Source organism: Tinamus guttatus, unplaced genomic scaffold (assembly GCF_059628265.1).
Source record: "Tinamus guttatus ecotype Peru unplaced genomic scaffold, ASM5962826v1 Tinamus_guttatus_pri_ptg000060l, whole genome shotgun sequence".
NCBI lineage: Eukaryota > Metazoa > Chordata > Aves > Tinamiformes > Tinamidae > Tinamus > Tinamus guttatus.
In genome coordinates, this window is record NW_028288594.1 from 11030406 (window position 1) to 11049330 (window position 18925).

The following is an 18925-nucleotide window of genomic DNA, read 5'->3' on the forward strand; positions in this document are numbered from 1 at the left end:
ATGGCAATACAAAAACCCATCCTGCCATCAAGAACTGCAGGGAAAGCTTCCCTAAAACTCTTAACAAGTGACCCGATTTTTCCACACTCTGCAAGGAAGGAAAGGAAATGAGCTACCCGGTGCAGAGCTTGTTGCTGAGGCTAGATGGGCCCTTTCAGCTGCCTGGGGAGGCAGTGCCTGCTGCAGGCAGCACTACAAGGCTGGCAGGAAACATCAGAAGAAAAGTGGACACGCACATTCTGAAGTGTGACTTGTAATGCTGATGGTGCCCAGGTAATTGGGATGCACCCATAATTAAGCTCCAGTGGCATAAGAGCTACAGCTGCTTGTCAAAGCAGTACAAGGAAGGGCAAGCAAATCAGAGCACTGAGAAGCCGCCGCTGTTACCAGAATACCAGGGATTAATCCTGTCAAGTGCCTCAGCTCATCAGGGCAATCAATTACCATCAGCCCCTGCAGCACTTTCATCAAAAACTAAATCCCTGTTGAACATGCTCTAGAACAGTACCGCACTCCTCATTACTGGAGCTCTAATTTCCTATTTCCTTTTTGTGGCCTTTTTTTTTTTTTTTTTTTTTTAAATCTTCGCTCTAAACCCATAGACTATCTTGATTGCATGACATAATTGTTCTCATCATTAAAAGGAACATTATTCATGACGGATTGAAGTATAAGCCAAAAGGAAAACAGAAGTGTGCTGGGACACATGCACAGTTCAGACTACAAGCTCTGGAAAATAGCGTATTACGTGTCAGCACCATGAAGCTATTTTTCAGGCCCCTTTGCAACCTAGACATCCAGCAAAAATAAACTTCCCTGCTGAGCACAGAGAACTGGGCATCTTCTCACAGGTGACCATTAGGGGAGCACGCAGATAACCTAACACACACACTCGCTCCTCCAGGGATTGTCAAACTACACTGCCACATTTGGAACTTTTTCCCCAAAAATCTGCACCAGGTTAACACCCCCTGCCCCCAAACTCCTAAATCGGATCCCTTCAGGTGGAGTTTCCTTATCCTAGGACATATGTACCAGTTCTTTTGCCTGAACAAGAAATGCTGCCTTATAAATAAATGATACTATTTGTCACGACGCACATGGGAAATACTTACAGCTCTGACTCGCAGAAGGTGTGATATGACAGACTGCAGTTCATCGCTGTAGTGTTTGAGCTCAGTAAACCTCCTGGGAGCAGGAAACAGATAGTACATCATTAGCCACCACGCCACAGCCAGCGAGAAGAAACGTGAATTATGTTAACAGGAATTAGCTGAAGATACCTAAAGAAGCTGCTGCAGAGTTTAACTCCCCTAGAACAAATACTCAATGCTGACATGGCTACCAACTTTTTGTATGCAGATGCTGAACGAGAGCTAGAATTTTATGAAATAAAATCTTCCATTTTTTTTCCTCCTTAATCAAATTACTACTTTTAAAAAGTGGGCTGTAAAAAAGGAAGAGTTGGTGGATAGTCATTGCCCCTAGTTACGTATGAAACTGTACAAACCACAGCCAGAGCCACCTGCGCACACGTTAATGCCACCTATGGCACAAACACCTAACTCGTGAGCAGCCACGGAGGCATGAGGCGCACAAGAAAAAATAGAAGATGACAACTGGAATTAAGGATCGGAAGACTGAAACTAGTCTCTTGGCTGATACTAAGCATAAAAATAAAATAGAATGAACTTAAGGAAAAAATTCTTGACAGTGAGGGTGACAGAGCACTGGAACAGGCTGCCCAGAGAGGCTGTGGAGTCTCCTTCTCTGGAGATCTTCAAAATCCACTTGGATGCCACCCTGTGCCACGTGCTCTAGGTGACCCTGAGTGTGCAGGGGGGTTGGACTAGATGACCTCTCGAGGTCCCTTCCAACCTTAAGCATTCTATGATCCTATAAAAGGCAAGTTTTCCCCCCTCCTCCCACCACACGCACAGTCAGACTTTGTATTTCATAGTCTGTACCCATGAGGTCTGAGGTAACTCAGGTCAGTTGTTTTGGGTGACCAAGTACAAAATTCCAGGGGTTTCATTTAACGTTTCTTCTTCCCCTGCCAGGAAGTCTTCCCTAAAAAAAGCTCATGTCTGTATTCAGAAAGTAAAAACTTTGTCATTTCTATTTTTGATCTCCAGGGAGCATCCTCTATACAAGTATGACATGTGTAGGGTTAAAGTATACAAAAAATTAAAAGCAGGGAAAGCGCATGTGAAAAATACAGGCATTGATCTGCACAGTGGGCTTTAGAGAATAATCTTTTCAGTTTACACGTTATAAAATATGCACAAGGGCTGCATGTCAGGCAGCTGCAGACACGAACAGTGAAGATATTTGAAATAATTGAATTTGGAATAAAAGATTAAAGAGTCTGCCTTCAGTTCAGGAAGACTTCCCTTTGCACTCCAGAAATTTATATCGGAAAGTTTTATTTATCCTGTTCTGCAGCAAGAAAGCTTTTGGGAATGCCTGCTCTCCGAAGGCAAGTGTCAGAAACCCGGGACCTTGATACCACTGCTCAAGCCCCGGACACTATCTTTGTCCATGCCAATTCCTCCTCCAAAGATCACATTAGCACCAAGTTGCCTTCATTTTATTGTCTCAGAAAAGCACAAACAAAATAGATGTCACTATCCCCTCACTTCACCCCAATCTTTGGTGAAGGCAGCTGAGAATTTTTTAAAAAGGGAGATTTTCTAAAAAACACATTGCAGGAGATGGGTGATGTCACAGATCAGAGGTTTATTTCAAGCATCTGCTCAAGTCCTATTGAAGGTTCACATTAGAAAAACACTCAATTATGAAATAATTTTCCAAACTGAGTTCGGAGAGGGATGTTTACTTTCCAGTGCACCACAAGTTGTGAGGCAAGACACAGTTCTGGCACTCCGAATAACTGAAACAAGCCCAGTTCTTTTCCCTCAGTTGCACTGGTTCTGCAACGTTACCAACAGTCTAGATATTTAAGACATTTGAGCTATTTTAGTAGAACTTCAAATGCAAATGAAGAACAGATCAAATGAGACCTCTGTAGGGACACTGCCAGGTTTCCTCTGGAAAGTATCTTAGGGCAACATCAAAGAAAAATATTTCATTTTCAGAAGATACCACTTAAAAAGAAGTGACTGTACATTTTACTCAGACCTAGAGTGGAGGGGACACTACCATTTTCCTGTTTTGTGGGAGAAGATATCACAAGAACAGAACTATTCTACAAAGAACAAACCACCTCATCGAGCAACCTGACAGAAAAGGAAAGCTTTGGTTTTAATTTTGTCTTAGGAAAGGGCTTAGTGTTTTCTAAAAGAACCTTTCACCAGGAGGAAGGCTATTGTTTTGATTCAAAACACAGATGGAGAACAAGAGGATGGGTGCCATCAGACTGAACTGGAGAGGCCGGCAGGAGCGGAACTACATATTTACCCTTAAGTATCCAAAAGCAACACTTCTGTCGCCACGTAATTCCATCAGAAAAGCTATCAATTGCACGCCAGAGGAAGAGGTTCAATTTCCAGGCTAAATTTGAGCTAACGGAGTAGCTCCATTTCCAGTGCTGGAAGCCCCTAGCTTTGCTTTGGGTCGGAGGCACGGCCGCCCGGACTGCAGCCGCCCTTCCCGCTCCAGGACGCGGGGCTTCCCGGGAAGGCCCCGCTCCCCACAGCGGTGAATGTGTGTGTGAGCCCGGGACGGGCTCCTGCGGCAGCCAGGACACGAGCAGCAAGCCGAGGAGCCGAGGACAGGGACAGCGCCCGCCCGGAGGAGCCGCTGCGGCCGCAGGATGCAGCAGGAGAGGGTGCCACTCATAACGGCCGAGACGCTCAAGTTAAATACATTGTTTTGTTGCAGCTCCTTCATATGTTCCTTGTATTGTATCTTTCTCTGCTTTTTATCATGCCACTTATCACAACAGCTTTCTCTTCCCAAACACCAGGTTACCTCACTGCCTCAGCAGGCAGTGAGGCAGAGATAACAGTATCTCATTTTAACCCGTCTTTCCCATCTGTGCCTCCCTGCAGACAGCTCACAGCTTCTCTGCCCCAAAAGCAGGAAAAGCCAACGGCTACTAGGGACCGCCTAGGAAGAGGATGGCAGAGGATGAAGGATGCAAAAAAGTGGGCAGTTTCACCTGCAGATACTGAAAGAGTTGCTGTTTTCTGATCTCATTCATTTCACTTATCTTTTGCATTACTCTCCAGCAACAGGGCCCCTTGCTGCCCAAGAAGGCTGAACCTGCCAATACCGTCTGCTGTTACAAAAAAAATGGATGGGACCAATTCACAGATAAGTCTATAAACAGATATTAAAAGGATCAGGAACATGTGCCCTCTAACATCCTCAATACAACATCCAGGGATGCTGGGAAGTACCAGGGAAGGGACATCAGAAAGCAGTCGCACACATGCTCTCCCTGAACAGCATCTCCAGTCACTACTGTCAGAGAGCAGAGGAGCCCAGCAGGGCACTTCGCAGGTTTTTACTGCTGTACATGAGAAACAGCAACATCTCCCAATGCCATTTCTGCATACGAATGTTTTTAACTATCACAATAGCGGGATCTTTTTGCTATTTCACCCTCCTCACTTCACCCGGGGTGTGATGAGCCCCCTACCAGACACTGAGGCTCCTACTAGTTCTTTAATCCAGCAGATTGCCCTCATGCTTGTCTCAGAGCTCCCTAAACTGTAACAGAGCTGAACTGACCTCAGCATTTTCTAAAGCATCTGGGAAAATTGGCAGCCTGAAGAGAACTATGAACTGCAGCACCAGGGTGCGTGCACGCAGAACTGTACAACAGCAGATTTTGGAAAGACCTACTATCAGTCTGCATTCTGTTCACGTTTGGAAAGGTTTCTTTGCAAACAAATGTTGAGAGGTTTTTTTTATTGTTTTTTTTTTTTCCCCTCTCCCCTTTCCAATCAAGCTAAAAGGAAAGACTCATTTTGCATTAAGTGAAAGCATTTTTCTGGAGGTTTCCTGCGACTCCAAGAAACAGGATTCTAGTCTCTTCATACCAGTCTCCTTACTGGACTTCTGTTAAGATTTAAAGTGCAGAAAGATCATTTATCTTTCTGAATGTATTCTAAGGAGATCAAATATTCTGTCATCTGATGTTACATTTGTAACTGAAAAGAGAAAAGGGGGGGAGGAAGGATGAGGAATCTTACTTGTCTGGGTTTTTCACTCTGAATGTTGCATTAAGAGCTTTTAATCTGGAATCTGCCTGAAAAAGAGGAGGAAAAAATGTTAATTTAGCACAATTAAATTCCCATGACAAAAATCTCAGCCTTCTTGCAGCACCATCAGAAAAAAACTCCTGCCTTATTGGCATATTTAAAGCCTCAAACACTGAATAGGTCTGACATTACCTGCCCTGCATGTTACATTTTTTAAAAAAAAATGTAAAGCAGAAAAATTAAGTTATTTTTGTGAACTAAGATGTAAACTGCATCCACAAACACTAAGTTAGTATAATGCTGAGTCGCACAAAAACAGTCTCTTCCTAACTCTGTGATTTGCGTAACGTTTTAAGATTCACAACCCTACATTCTTTTGAGATGATGCAATTAGGTAACATAAGACCATATGGACAAACTATTTTATACTTTTCAAACCAAATTAAACCAGTGGTAGAGTGACCTCTATATGCTCTTTATTACTACAAACAGTCCCCTAGTGAAATCAAACTCTCATATACCATGTTCTCTTATTTTATGAGTTGCTTTAGAGAAAATATAATTTGTATATCAGAGTAGAGCTGTTTTAATGCAATATTCTTTTCTAAAATACAGCATGTATTAAGTCTTTACAGAAGAAAGCTCAATGCCTAATTAAAAAGTATTCTCGATATGTTGGTTTACCAGTGTCTGCAAAAGCAGGATAAACTGAAACTATTTAAAGAGATTATTTAACATTAAAAATTAAGCAATAGGTACTGTTCCACCTCCTGTTACTCTGGTCCCAAGCAGAAAATACCCGTTTTTTGGATACCAATGCAAATTCCTTTCACCTGGAACCATCTCTATGGATACTTTCCCACATGTCCTGCAAATAAGTTCATGGAAGAGGAGTTTCACCCTTGCAACTGGTGGAATTTTTCTACACCAACATGGTCCTCTCAAAACATGCACTTGCTAACTACAGCCACCCTCCTTCCAGCAACCAACCAAGGCAAAAATAACCCACAAAGTCACAGGTAAATGAATAAAACCTGCAGGACTGAGGCTGGCACCTATGGGAAGAAACAAGGCTCAGTGTCCCAGCTCAGCACAGCTCTCCCCTCAGACTGTCCCGCAGAGGGAAGCGCAGTCAAGATCACACAAGACCACAAAACCCTGCAGTAACCTAACGCCCAGCCCAAGCACTGGGGTGCATGGCCTGCGCTTACATCTCCACTGCTCAATCTCCACGTGCTGTTTTACTTGCAAGTTGCATCATGGAAGTTCACGTGCACCTGGGATTACTCCCCACACGTCCTCTTGCAGAAGTGCCACATAGCCATAACTTCATCAAAATCCTCCTGCCCTCCAGGTAGTTACTGTGCAGGACTTAATACATTCAGATGCCGTTTAAGTTCCTTGAGACAAATTCAAATTCAGCAGGCTCGGACACGAGGACACCGCTGACTTCTTATTTTTTAAAGCATACACCCAGAATGGTTTGAAGAAAGAATTGAGCAAGTCAGGAACTGCCAGGCAGCAATCCAGATTTTGCCAGTGTGCAATAGTCTAAGTAGAGTTATTTCCTTCTTGCCATTAGTGGCACAGTAACTCATGCACCACTTTATATCATGGTTATTTATTTATATACATATATATATATGTGTGTGTGTATATTTGCACCAGACAAAGTCACGGAGGTAGAAAAAATGTCTGCCCAGCCATAAATTGATTTAAGATTAATACATATGAACATTTTTAGAGTTGAATTCTCCAAATTAAATACAAACAAGGAGCTTTCATTACTGTGATTCTATAATCATTTCTAGCTGGCTAAACTAAACTGGCTCTGTGCTCAGTAGCAGGGCAAAGGCTTAACAACATGGCCAAGTGTTGTAGCTCCAACACTGAAGTAGGAGATGGTATTTGCCAGATGTGTGGGGAGGGCGACTGGGTGGAAATTACCACTAACTTCTCCTTACTAAAGGAAAAGTTCAGGGGACAAATCATTTAAATGCTAAAACTAAGTGTTGGGATGGAGGAGGAAAGGTGTGATTTGATGATGTAGCTGGCAAAGTAAACAAAGTCTCCAATATCAACATTCAGTTGTAATGTGATTACCTATATTTTAATGCCTAAATTAAGGTTAAGTTAGTCTGTTTAAACCCTTTGGGACAAAAGATATATCCTGTTTAAATGCAGCAGCAGCAGAAACAGCAGTACCACTTAATAAGGCAGCGGTCTGATTCTAACCTTAGCCATGAAATGAACCATTTAGATAGGTCTGGTGTAATGAGAAATAACCAGGCAATCGGGGGGGCTTTAGACTTAAGATGCCAAATAAAGGAAAGATGATTCAGCCCAGGATTTTACAAAAAGTCATTTTCTTTTTGGGAAACTGTAACTGTAAAAGGAAAAGCATCCCTTTTACACAGTCAAATCCAGAAGAAAAATAGGACTTAGTTCATCTCACATTTGACCTCCAATATGGTTTTAGGTATCCAATTATCCTCGGCATTTTGCTGAGTCTTCTCTCACACACGTGCAGCGTGCACTCCTGATCATACACTGACATTACAAACACTTTGAACTCAGAGGTTTAACTGAAATAAAGATAAGGGCTAGAAAAATGCAGCCAGCTTGACAGTTGCAGGTCTTTGCATTGCAGCTATTACCAAGATGCTGCCCATACCACGATGGGAGAATTAACGTCAACTTAAGTTACCAGCACTGTCAGTAACAAAGCTCCCTGTACACTGATGAGGGCAGCAGTGATTTCTCCCCAGCTCTCATTATTCAAAAGGGAGAGTTCTCTTCAAAACCCAACTAATTTTCAGTTGCAACTTCATAAGGGTCAACCAGGCTACAACGAAGCAAAAGCTTCTCAGTTTTTGTTTGTTTTCTCTCTCACAGAAATGCAATCTTTGACCATTTACTCCTGCAAGTCTCCTTCCCTCAGCTCCTCGGTGTCCATGTGGATATAACTTCAAGGTATGTTCCTGTTAAATAGCAAAGGGGCACTAAGTCCTGCTCACCCTCTTTCAGCAAACTAAGCTAGTAGGAAAGCTCTACCATTAGGCCACCTCTGCTTCCTTTTTGGTATCTTCTGTACATTCCCTGCTTAAATTTGCCACCAGTCTTTGAAGTGGTAATAACCTTAATTGACAAAATATGAAAGCATGACTATAAGCTCCAGTTCATTAGCTTTAAAGCTTATAAAGGTCAGAATTCTACATTATTAGCAGAATTACAAGGCTGAGCATCCAACATACGAACAGATTAACAAACCTGTTGCCATACCTGTGTAACACCTTTTACTCATTCTAAGGGCAATAGCCTCCAACATGTTTGTTAAGAGCATTTCTTTGGCACAGCAGTCACCAGACAAACAGTTATGGCAATTACCTTTAGCTGAAATCCAGTCTCATTCACCATTTCTTTCCATCCACTTTCCTAAAAACACAGGAAAAGCACTGTTAGAACACCCAAAGAGTGCAACAGCTTTTCCAAAGTCTTCATATCAGAACCACATCACACCTGGAAGAACAGACTCTCCACTGAACCTGGGTCAGTCTCACTCACCCTCCTCATCTCACGAGGAGAATCTGGGCTCAGAGTGACACGTCAGTAACTTCTGCTCACACTGTGGCCTCTCCCAGAAGCTTCTTCCTCTTCCCCACATGCCTCATCCTGTCTGCCAAGGAGGTCAGAGCTTTTCCTAAAGAACTAGCTCGACTCTTCAGAAAGAGGAGTAATTGTCATCCGTTGACTATCGGGCTATCAGCGGCTCCAAGGACATCTACAGCTCAAGGCAGAATGTTCTAATGCCTTAGTTGATTGTTTCTATCATATATTTATAAAAGAACAGTTTAAAACTCTTTTCTAAATAGAAGCAAAACATTTTCACAAGTTATCCCAGAGTGCTCTAAGTTAGCAGCTAGTGAACTTGGCCCAGGGCTATAAAGTTTTGTACAGGAATATTAAGAACACACAACCAAACCTAAGCATTGGTCTAAAAGGAAACAAGTTGATCCTGCAGGAGCCATCCCTCCCATGGGAAACTTCCTTGGGATAACAACAGGCACCTGGCAAGGAGAGAAGTTCAGCTTCACTCAGGCTGGGGGAGGATCACAACTCCCATCTCTACATTCAGAAGGGAAGCAAGACTGCAATGTGCACAAGTCACTGCACAAACATTCAGCTTGTTCACACACAGCAGCCACTTCCCCATGGCTTTCAGGACCCAGGCAGGTTCATCCACATATTAGTTCATCCCAGCGGTGTATATCTGCTCACTTAGCTATTGGGGACTCTCTGGTAAAAGTCTCCAAGAAAAGTACCAAGAAATGCTCAGCACCCTCCAAAGCTGATACCTGCAGAATGCAATGCCTTGGCTAACAACTGGATGGCAGCTATTGGGGACAGAGTACAAATGGATCATGATTCAAAGCACAAAGCTAAGGAAACCCAAAAGCATCCCAAAAGCAAACTGGAAGGCAGTACTTTCTCTGCAGCCAGCAGGATAGCATGCTAACTATTCCAGTTTTGGCACTAGAAAAGCTTTCCCAACCAATTTACATAAAGTTCCTCAAAAATGCTGTTCCAGAGAGGCAGAAGCTCTCCGAGAAGCCTTTCAGCTAGGCTGGAAAATAAAATTCAAAGGTGGAAAGCCAGCTGCACAATTGAAATGGGCTATTAAATATTTTTAGACAGAACAGCCTTTTCCACCTTGTATTGGCTCATGTTGTCCATCCTTCTCCTGGACATACAACAAGCTACAGGTCATTGGGAGGGAAAGAGAGGAAGACAGACTTATCTTAAAGAAATAATCACTAAAAAGCATGTATTTAGAAAGCATGCCACTTTACCTGTGTTAAAAATGAATAAAAGATGTTGTCCCGGCAAAGAACAGGATGTGAAGCCACACGTAACAAGAAGTTTTCCAAACCAATTCTTCGTCTTTCCACGAAATCTGGATCCATATTATCTGCTGATAGCTTGTGCCAAACAAAGTCAGCCTATTTAAACAGAGGAGCGTTAGTAGTAAATAAATAACAAACAATACAGAGCAAGCCACAACCCCAGCTTCCTTACCCTTTTTTCTGGCAAAGGTGGAACGACAATATGAGGAAAAGTTACTAACAAATAATTCCTCAGCAATTCAAATTCACTGTAACGTCGCCACAGGGAGTCCACCGGGGAGCACTGGCCTTCGTTCTGGGACTCCACAGCTCTGAAAGACAAAAAACACCAAGTCTGAGCATCGCTAAGCCACCTTCCTCTCCCATCAGTACAACTGAGGCAAAGAGTCTAAAACATTACCCAGTAATAGTTACTTACCCACTATGAATAATTTCATACTTTAATCTTCTTCTACATACTTCAAAAAGAAAAATCTTCAGTTTTTGCATGTTGTCATGCAAAATTTCTGCACATGCCAGAAACGGAAAAAGTCGATGCATTTTCATCCACCACAAGGAAACATTAACCCAGTAAATAGTTACACTAGTGACTTAGTTCACTGCAGAATCAGACAGATGACTCTTGGAACAGGGCTAGGCCGCAGGCCAGCATGACTTCACGAACAGCCCGAGGAGTCAAGAGCATTCAACTCACTATTCATTAAAAACAGTCTAGACAAAACTTACTATGCTGCATGCAACAACTAGAACAATTAGAAACACAACTTGAAAATATTAGGGTATAAAAGAAATTTTAGAAAGCATAGGGAATTTCAAAGCACTCCCAGTCTTTTGTTCAAAGTGGTATCTTTTTAAGTTCAAGGACTAAGGATGTGTAGTCTAACAAAAGAGCTAAGATAGGATAAGCAGGTACAGCACAAGTGATGCATCTGAACCCTGCGTTGAATACTAAGTCAAACATCTATCAAGGGATTTAAAGAACTTGTGTTACTATAAAAGGAAAAATTGTGGGATTTTCTGGGATAAAGAGTAACAGATAAAACACTTGAGGCAGGAGCAGCCTTCAAACACAAGACATGAAGAGCAACAACAGTACTTTGGAATATCCTAAATGGACCAGAGTCAGTAATATTTTTTGGCAGTTGGTATATATTAGAATACACACACAGGGAGAGACTTCAGATGGGGCACTTACAAAGAAACCAGTGACACCTACATCTGCCTGAACTCTCACACTTCAGCAACCACTTAATGCAAGAAGAAAGTCTCCAGTCCATCCCCCTGCCCAAAGAAGGGCCAACCAAGCCCGTTGCTCAGAGCTGTGTCCAGAGGGGTTCTGAGTATCTCCAAAGATAGAGACTCTACGGCCAGGGAAACCTGCTCCAGTGCTCAACCAACCTTGCCATTAAAAAAAAAAAAAAAAAAAAAAAAAAAAAAAAAAAAGGCATTTAAACTGAGTTTCCTTTATTTCAATTTGTGTCCAATGCCTCTCAACCTGTTTCTGGGATCACTGGGAAAGTCTGGTCAAGTCTTTTCTACTCCCACCCATCAGATTTATGCTCACTAGCAAGATCCCCCCGAGTCTTCTCTTCCCCAGGCTGAGCAGCTCCAGCGTCTCCTCTCTTCAGGGATGCTCCACTGTCTTAATCATCTTCAAGACCCTTTGCTGGACTTGCTCCACGTCCTCCTTGTCCTCACTGGACACAGCCCATTATGAACTACAAAAACTTACATAACATACAGCACACTACTGCATACTAGACTAGGGTATTTCTTGAGTAGGATTCAGGCTACGTAGTTCCTGAATTCATAACAACTTTCTGGAGTAAACTGCTCAAGATGACACACACATTATTTGACATTTTAAACTGTTAAATTATAAGGTTGGATTTCTAATAATCTCACTGAAAAACAAGCGTCCTTGCCCTTGAGCCTCCCCACGTATTTGATACATTTAAACAAAATACAAGGAGGCTTTCTCATTCATCCCATCCATATCTGTTGTCATTAGAAAGGAACAACATTGACATATCCTCTTAAAAAGTGTGGTTATATCTTGAGGCTGAAGTAACACAATACACAGAATTACCTCATCAGAATCTTTTAAAGTGATTAAAGGGCAGCTTTCCTGGGGATCTAGAGCTGCTTTGAGAAAATGACATTTATTCCAGGTGATTGAAGCTGTACGATAAAAATTTGCAAGGAGAAAAGAGGAGGAAAAAAAGACACATTCATAAAGATTCTACACAAACCGCTGCAGATCAAAACTGGTTGAGACTGATTTACGTCAAAGAGGTTGGCAAGCTGCTGACAGGCACCGAGTCCCCCCGAGCCCCACTTCTCTATTACAGAGCATTCAGAGAAAGGTGCAGCTGCAACCGTGGCTTGTTTTGCAGAGGGTGCACTCAGCGCGGCCCTGGTCAAACAGGGAGCACAGCATTCCTCTTTGCACAAATGCTGTGTAATTTAAACGCTGCAAGAACACTTCAGTTAAGTGTGTATCTAGTGATCATATTACCACCAAGATGGAGGTAAATTTAACACAGATATGAGGAATTAAACTACCATGCCTCTGAAGATTAGCTGTTTTGCAGAAAGCTAAAGGCACACAGCTGACTTCCCTAAAGGAGAAACTCCCAGTAGGACTTTTTAAATAATCTGACCAGTCTTGAATGATTTTTCCAGTGTCAGGTCTTACTGCACAAGCACATGTGAATATGGGGAATGGCTGTGAGACCCCAGCCACATCCCACCTGCAGGGCAGACACAGGTGCTGCTGCCCCAGCAAAAGCAGCCTGGAGACTCACCCAGAGTTACTTGGACACACTGCCCCAAGCCAAGCAGGCTGCAGCCCCCTCGCTTTGATGCAGGGACATTGGAACAAAGATTTCTCTGCAATATAATGGGTGTTTCAGTACATAAGGAAGAGAAGGAAGCAGAAGTCTTAGAGATGCATCTAGTCCACTATCTATTAAATGGCTTTGTCATTCCTGTGCACAACATTTCCTGGCTTCAACAAATTCAGCCCTGGGCTGCTGTGTCTAAATATCTTTTCTTTCTAGTTTAGCAGTTTATTTTTATTTTTATTTTTTTTATTTATTTTAACCAAACTTTAAGACTCACTGCATCAGCTTATAATGAAGGGACAACCTAAGTGACCACACAGCACTGATGGACAACAGCAGCCTAACAGGTCCCAGACACACCGCAGAGTTACAGCGGCTTAAGAAGCTACTGCCAAAGCTAAACTCCAAGCAGGGAAGTTCACTTGATTTTTGAAAAGGTCACTCTTACCTTCACTCTTGTCAATACGAGCCCTTGTTGAAAAAATATTGCAATTATTTTCCATCTCCACTAACTCCTTCTATTGGTTTATATTGTGACAGGCAACTTGAAATACAGTTTTCTGCCTCCACAGTATCAGCTATTTAGAAAAGTTCACTTGGCTGTTTCATTTCAACTCGGTGTGCACTTACAGGATGAGCTCTCTCTTCTGCCTGTAACCCAATCAGTTCTTGATGCAGTGCAAGCCTGATTTAACATTTATCACTTTCAGAACAACTTGCAACGAATTTCTGAACAATGGATGAGGTCAGCACAGAGCAGACCGCCCAGGACTTTATCTTTCAAGAAAATACCTAGTCCAGATAGCCCTACTCCCCTTTTCAAGGGCACTTACTCAGAAAAGAGCTATCCGGAGTTTTGGCAGTATGTACTTGTTAAGTGGTCTACTCACACTGAATACTATAACAGTAATATAAATAAGCAGTATAAAGTTCCTGAGTTGGTTTTCCGTAGCCTGAACTGCCTTGATCCATCCATTTTTGGCAAGTCGGCTTTAGCACGTAGAAGTTTGTCAGTATTTTTCTTAAAACTTCAATTCCTCCAGTAAGGAGGATCCTTTTAAAAGAGTAATTATTTCTAACACCAGAAGCGTGGCAAAAGACATAGGAAATACTAATACACAGAAAATGCTACAAGCCAGGGAAAAAAACGAAACCAAGAAGAACATATTTATAAATTTAAAAGTGACTTCATGGAGTGAGGTCTATTTGATGACCCACATAACCTCAACTTCTGTAGTACAGACCACAGATTAGAAGAGAACACGCTTGTTCTATGGGTTCCCACTGCATCCTACAAATACTGAGGGAAGGCCAAGTCCCCAGAAAGATCATGAGGAATTTTAACAGGGTAGAGTCCAACGAGTGCTTGCAATGGCTCAGGCCAGTGAGTGCCAGGAAGCTGTCCCTGTAGGAGTCCACAACCCTCTGACATGAGGCTATTCTAACGCAAGCTGGGCTCTTAATGCTCCAGGACTGTGTGGCAGAGCCCACTGTGAACTAGGTACAGCAAAGAAAGCTCATTTGGAGCCTTAATTGTGCACTTAACAGTGTGTTTGCTGGAATTAACAGCAACATGTCACTTATCAAACCCAAACGAAAAATAAAAATAAAAGAACAGTAACATCTCAGTTCACTCACACCAGGAGGGTGAGGTGGGATAGAAAATTCATCAGGAACCAAGACTGTAAAGAGGTCGCCTAGGAGCGTGGAGCTTCAGCAAAGGACCACAGTTTCTGAAGGTGCCTAACTCTATGTAAGAACCACCCACCTAATCGCAAAACAGAAGGGCAGGCCAACCAGTCCTCAAGACGTTACCTCCAGGAGAGGCTCCAAGCACCCGAGAAACGAGCAGACCACCAGGATGGCTCATGCCTCTCACCACAGCTCCCCTCCTGCCCACAATGAAGAAACTGCTATGAAACTTGACTCGAACCAACCATCCGTTTGTTCCAAAAAGGCAGATCTCGGGACTGGAAGTTAGGCCTCCCTCAACCCAAGTTAATCGAGCTTTAAAACCCTCATGAGGAAAATACTAACTTCATCTCACAACCTGAAGAGAAAGTTGCAGCTTAAATTACTGCAAGAGACCCTGCAGACCAAAGCTGGCTATGTTGTGTTTTAGTTTTCTAAACTAGACAGCACCCGATGCAATCTCCTCAGCACACTATATTAAGAAGCCTGCCATTATTTCTCTTCTCAAATTTTGTTATTCTAAAATACATTTACTCTCACTACCTTAAAAGTATGTGTTGCCTTTTTAATTTTCACCATTGTGTGACACAACTCTTGTTCTGGGTGAAAAAGCAGGAAGCAGTTAAGAGAAAAAGATAACAAGCAAAGGAGGGGGAAAAATGACAGCAAAATGCAGCCTTTGGCTGAGGCTTGTGGCTCCTCTTTGCACAGCTTCCTGCCGGGCAGCTGCACCTGAGCGAGAGGCTCCCCCGCAGCCGCCGCGCTCCGCTCCTCGGCCGCGCGCTGGGAATTCCCTGGGCCTCGTTTCCAAAACTGGCCAAGGAACTTCAGTTTTAGCAACCAGCGGGCGGACAAAGACAACATATTGCAAGGGCAGCTGCACAGCCGCCAGTGAAGAAGCTGGGTTTCTTGTACTCGAGCTCTCTTTTGAGCAAATTACTGAAGGCAAGTTTTGAAATTATTAATCCCAGCTTAAAACTGCCTGGCCCTGTAAACACAGGCCTACATCTCCTCTCTCCCTCCCACCCAGGCTTTGATAGAGTAAAAACAACTCGATTCTGCCTTCCAGGCCGCCTAGCACTGCAGAGAGGGTGAAGGAAGAAACAGCGGGTCCTTCACGGCACTTTCCCACCTCGGTACCGCACTGCCCTCGCTCACGAGCCGGTCAGGAGTTACATCCACACGACGCCCTTCCAAACACGGTAGTAAGAGGCTGAAACTGCATGGACGGATTTGGGGCAGGCAAGCAAGATGGGAGAAATCACCACTTTAATCTCACAAAAACACATCTCCACCTGGCTATGTTATGAGACCATAAAATATGCCCGGTTACAAGAGCACTTCTCCCCAGGAACCCCATTCCAGGGAGGAAGCAGAAACCCACAGAGGTGCTCATTACACTTAATGCCTTCGTTACCATCTAATTTTTTTAGCCCACATTCTGAACTCCACCATTAAATGCAAGTACTGCAGACCAGTTTCTTTCAATTAAGATTATAATCACTTGCTGACATTTAGTCAAACTTCTCAATTTGTTTTGGTTTAAAAAAAGGAAAAAAGCACACCATAATACTTGTATAGTCTTTAGACAGGAAAACCATACATTTCCCCTCTAAATACAGTTTTAACAATGCACATCATTCACTGAAGGAACCAACTTGCCTAAAAAAAAAATTAGAAGACAAAATTGAAACCTTCAGCTTTTACCTTCATAACTGATGTTATCATAAGTGATTAGAAGATTACTTTACTCCAAAAGCCACATTCATTTATGTTAATTCAAAGTGCCAATGTGAAAACTTTAGTCCATCTACTTAACCTCTTCCCATTTGCAATTTAAAACTAATTATATTAAATGAGCCATTAAACTATTCTTAATGCAATAAAAAGAGGAATGGCTGCAAAATATTAGAGGAGGAGGAAAAGCAGCACATTGCATTTATTTCCTTATAAAAGCAATCACTTCTCCAACTGCAGAATCAATAAGTTAGCTTTCAGCCTTTGACCTCCCAGTGTACAACCACTAACACTTTCATTCGCCTAAGGTGGACAAGGTTCACTCTCTACGTAGAGGAACATGGTCTAAAGAAGCAAGGTGTCTTTTTCCTATTAGTTATCTAGAAAAAGCTCTCTGTATTCAGGCTCTGAACAAGCAGAATAATTACAAGGATCAATGGCCATACACTTTAAGTTACCAAGGTTACCTGGCATGACAAAAAGGCAGCTTTCTTGTTAGAAGACTTTCCACAGATAGACTTTTTTTTTTTTTTTTGATACTGTGTTAACAGTTTGCTATGTAAAACAAATTCATCAGTCTGCCCAGTGTATCATAATAAGATATAAATCACATAAAAGTCAGCAGCAAAGTAAGGTTTACAGTGTCCCCTCTTCTTTCATCCCCTGCCTCTCCCCCATTTACAGCTAGGTCACAGATTTTCTTCCCTTTTCCCTCCCACTATCTTGTTTGGCAAATAGAACTTCCTTCTGTAGTGCAGCATTAGCACCACTGCACTGAGACCCAGCAGGCTGCTGATTACAGGCTCATTTCTCTCACAGACCCTCTCCTTAGAGCTCCTTACATTTTGCATAGGCAACCAAAGGTCTTAAAAAGAAATGATGCCTGCTTCTCCTATGTCCTAAAGCAATTAGTGGAAAAACTTCCCAAACTCTGAACAGAAATAAGATTAGGAGCTTCCTGAGCCATCCTGGGAGAGCAGGGAGCAACGCAGCCACTCTGAGAAACTCCAGCTGAAGGAAGTTCAGCCTGGTCACACTGCAAACCAGCAACCTTGCTATTAAATAGCCCACTACGATGCAGCCCAGGTGTGCCACTTTTTAATGCAGTTTTAGGAAAACAAAAACAAAACCCATTCACAAAAAAAGGTTTGTTAGCCCATGTGCCCAGGAAATCTAGGCTAGAGATCTGAAAGCCAGCAAGGACCCAGATCAGAGTTAAGTCAATGGAAGTGCCCTCATACTAGGAAATGAACTGTTTACTTTAAAAGAGAGCAAGGAAGGAAAAAAGGCATTCCTGTGCTATCTAGAATTAAAAGCAATTGCAGTTCATCAGCATGGGCTTCTGGAAGGGCTCTACATTCTGATGAGTTCTCAGCCCTGTCATGAAAAATGAAGGGTACAAGACCAGGAGCCAATTCTGGGTTTTATACCATCTACAAGAGCAGCTCAGTTTCAAGCATAGCTTTGTATGAGAAGCTGCTGCCTAAATTTCTAAAAAACAAGCAACTCCGAATTTAAGTGAGGTGGTAAATATCTATAGTTTTACTTATATGAAAGTGGTCTGCTGAGCACCATCTGAAGGAGGAATATTTAGTTACATACACGTTCTTAAAATTAAAGTATTTGCTTTAATGCCATTTCACACAGGAGAGGTGGAAGCATTCGTCTGTTCTCACAGGCAGAACGTAGGAGCTGACTAAGTTATTTTTAAACATCAGCACAGTATAACGGAAGCTGTGAAGCAAACTGACTTCAAGACTAATTGATAGGAAATAGCTCGCCACAAAAATGTACTACACTAATGCAGAAAGGTGTAAACCAAGAATAAAGGAGATGCTTTCAGGCAGGAAGCATGACCCTGAAATTCGCTGAAGCCCTGTGGTCTACAGCACTGAAGTTTGTTTTGTCTCAAAGAAAGAAATCTAAGTCAAAGTGTAATGATGACAAAGGAAAAGATGAAGAAAAAAGCTCAAGAGAAGCTGCACGGCAATCAAAGAACACTAGAAAAATCTTTTCCATTTCGAAAAGGAAGCAACACCACTGCTTGCATCTTGAAAACAATTTTATTGGGGCTGATGAAACCAGCATGTTCAAAACTTAGGTGCTCAGCTCCTGTTCTGTAACAAATACACAGTGGTTGTAATTGCATCCAGCTTGTGTCTTTTATCCACTAAGTTGCACGCAATTCTTCAACTCAAATTGTAACTAAATCCTAGATTGCAGTAACAGTGAAACCCCAGCTCACATCAGTGTAATGCAACTATTATTAAGTGGTCTTCCTTTTATATTACTATAAATTGAGTTTTATTCTTCAGCTACAGCATATCCTATTACCCACAGACAAATTGCTGTGAAGGCCACCTACAGCTACAGGCTCAGCAGGAAGCACATTTAATAGCCAGCAATTACACTTATACAAGAATTTTTGCCTTCTCAGCAAAAGGTATCCAGAACCTATTTCACTAGAGATGTGACAAACCCACATTTTCAATAATTCTGTGCGACAAACAGGTAATTGGTCTTGGTATTCACTGACCACAGAATTAAATAAATCTTAATGAAAGGAGGAAATGTG

General features: G+C 42.4%; 1 protein-coding gene across 1 annotated transcript in view; it reads right to left on the reverse strand.

The window, feature by feature from the left end:
* The window catches only part of SNX4 (sorting nexin 4), a 38757-nt gene that overhangs the window by 16990 nt on the left and 2842 nt on the right, over nucleotides 1-18925 (reverse strand). The window contains exons 3-7 of the mRNA XM_088519558.1: nucleotides 10248-10386; nucleotides 10022-10171; nucleotides 8559-8606; nucleotides 5163-5218; nucleotides 1116-1188 (exon numbers count right to left, since the gene is read on the reverse strand). Of these exons, the coding sequence (XP_088375684.1) occupies nucleotides 1116-1188; nucleotides 5163-5218; nucleotides 8559-8606; nucleotides 10022-10171; nucleotides 10248-10386 (466 nt within the window). The remainder of the gene's footprint in view (nucleotides 1-1115; nucleotides 1189-5162; nucleotides 5219-8558; nucleotides 8607-10021; nucleotides 10172-10247; nucleotides 10387-18925) is intronic.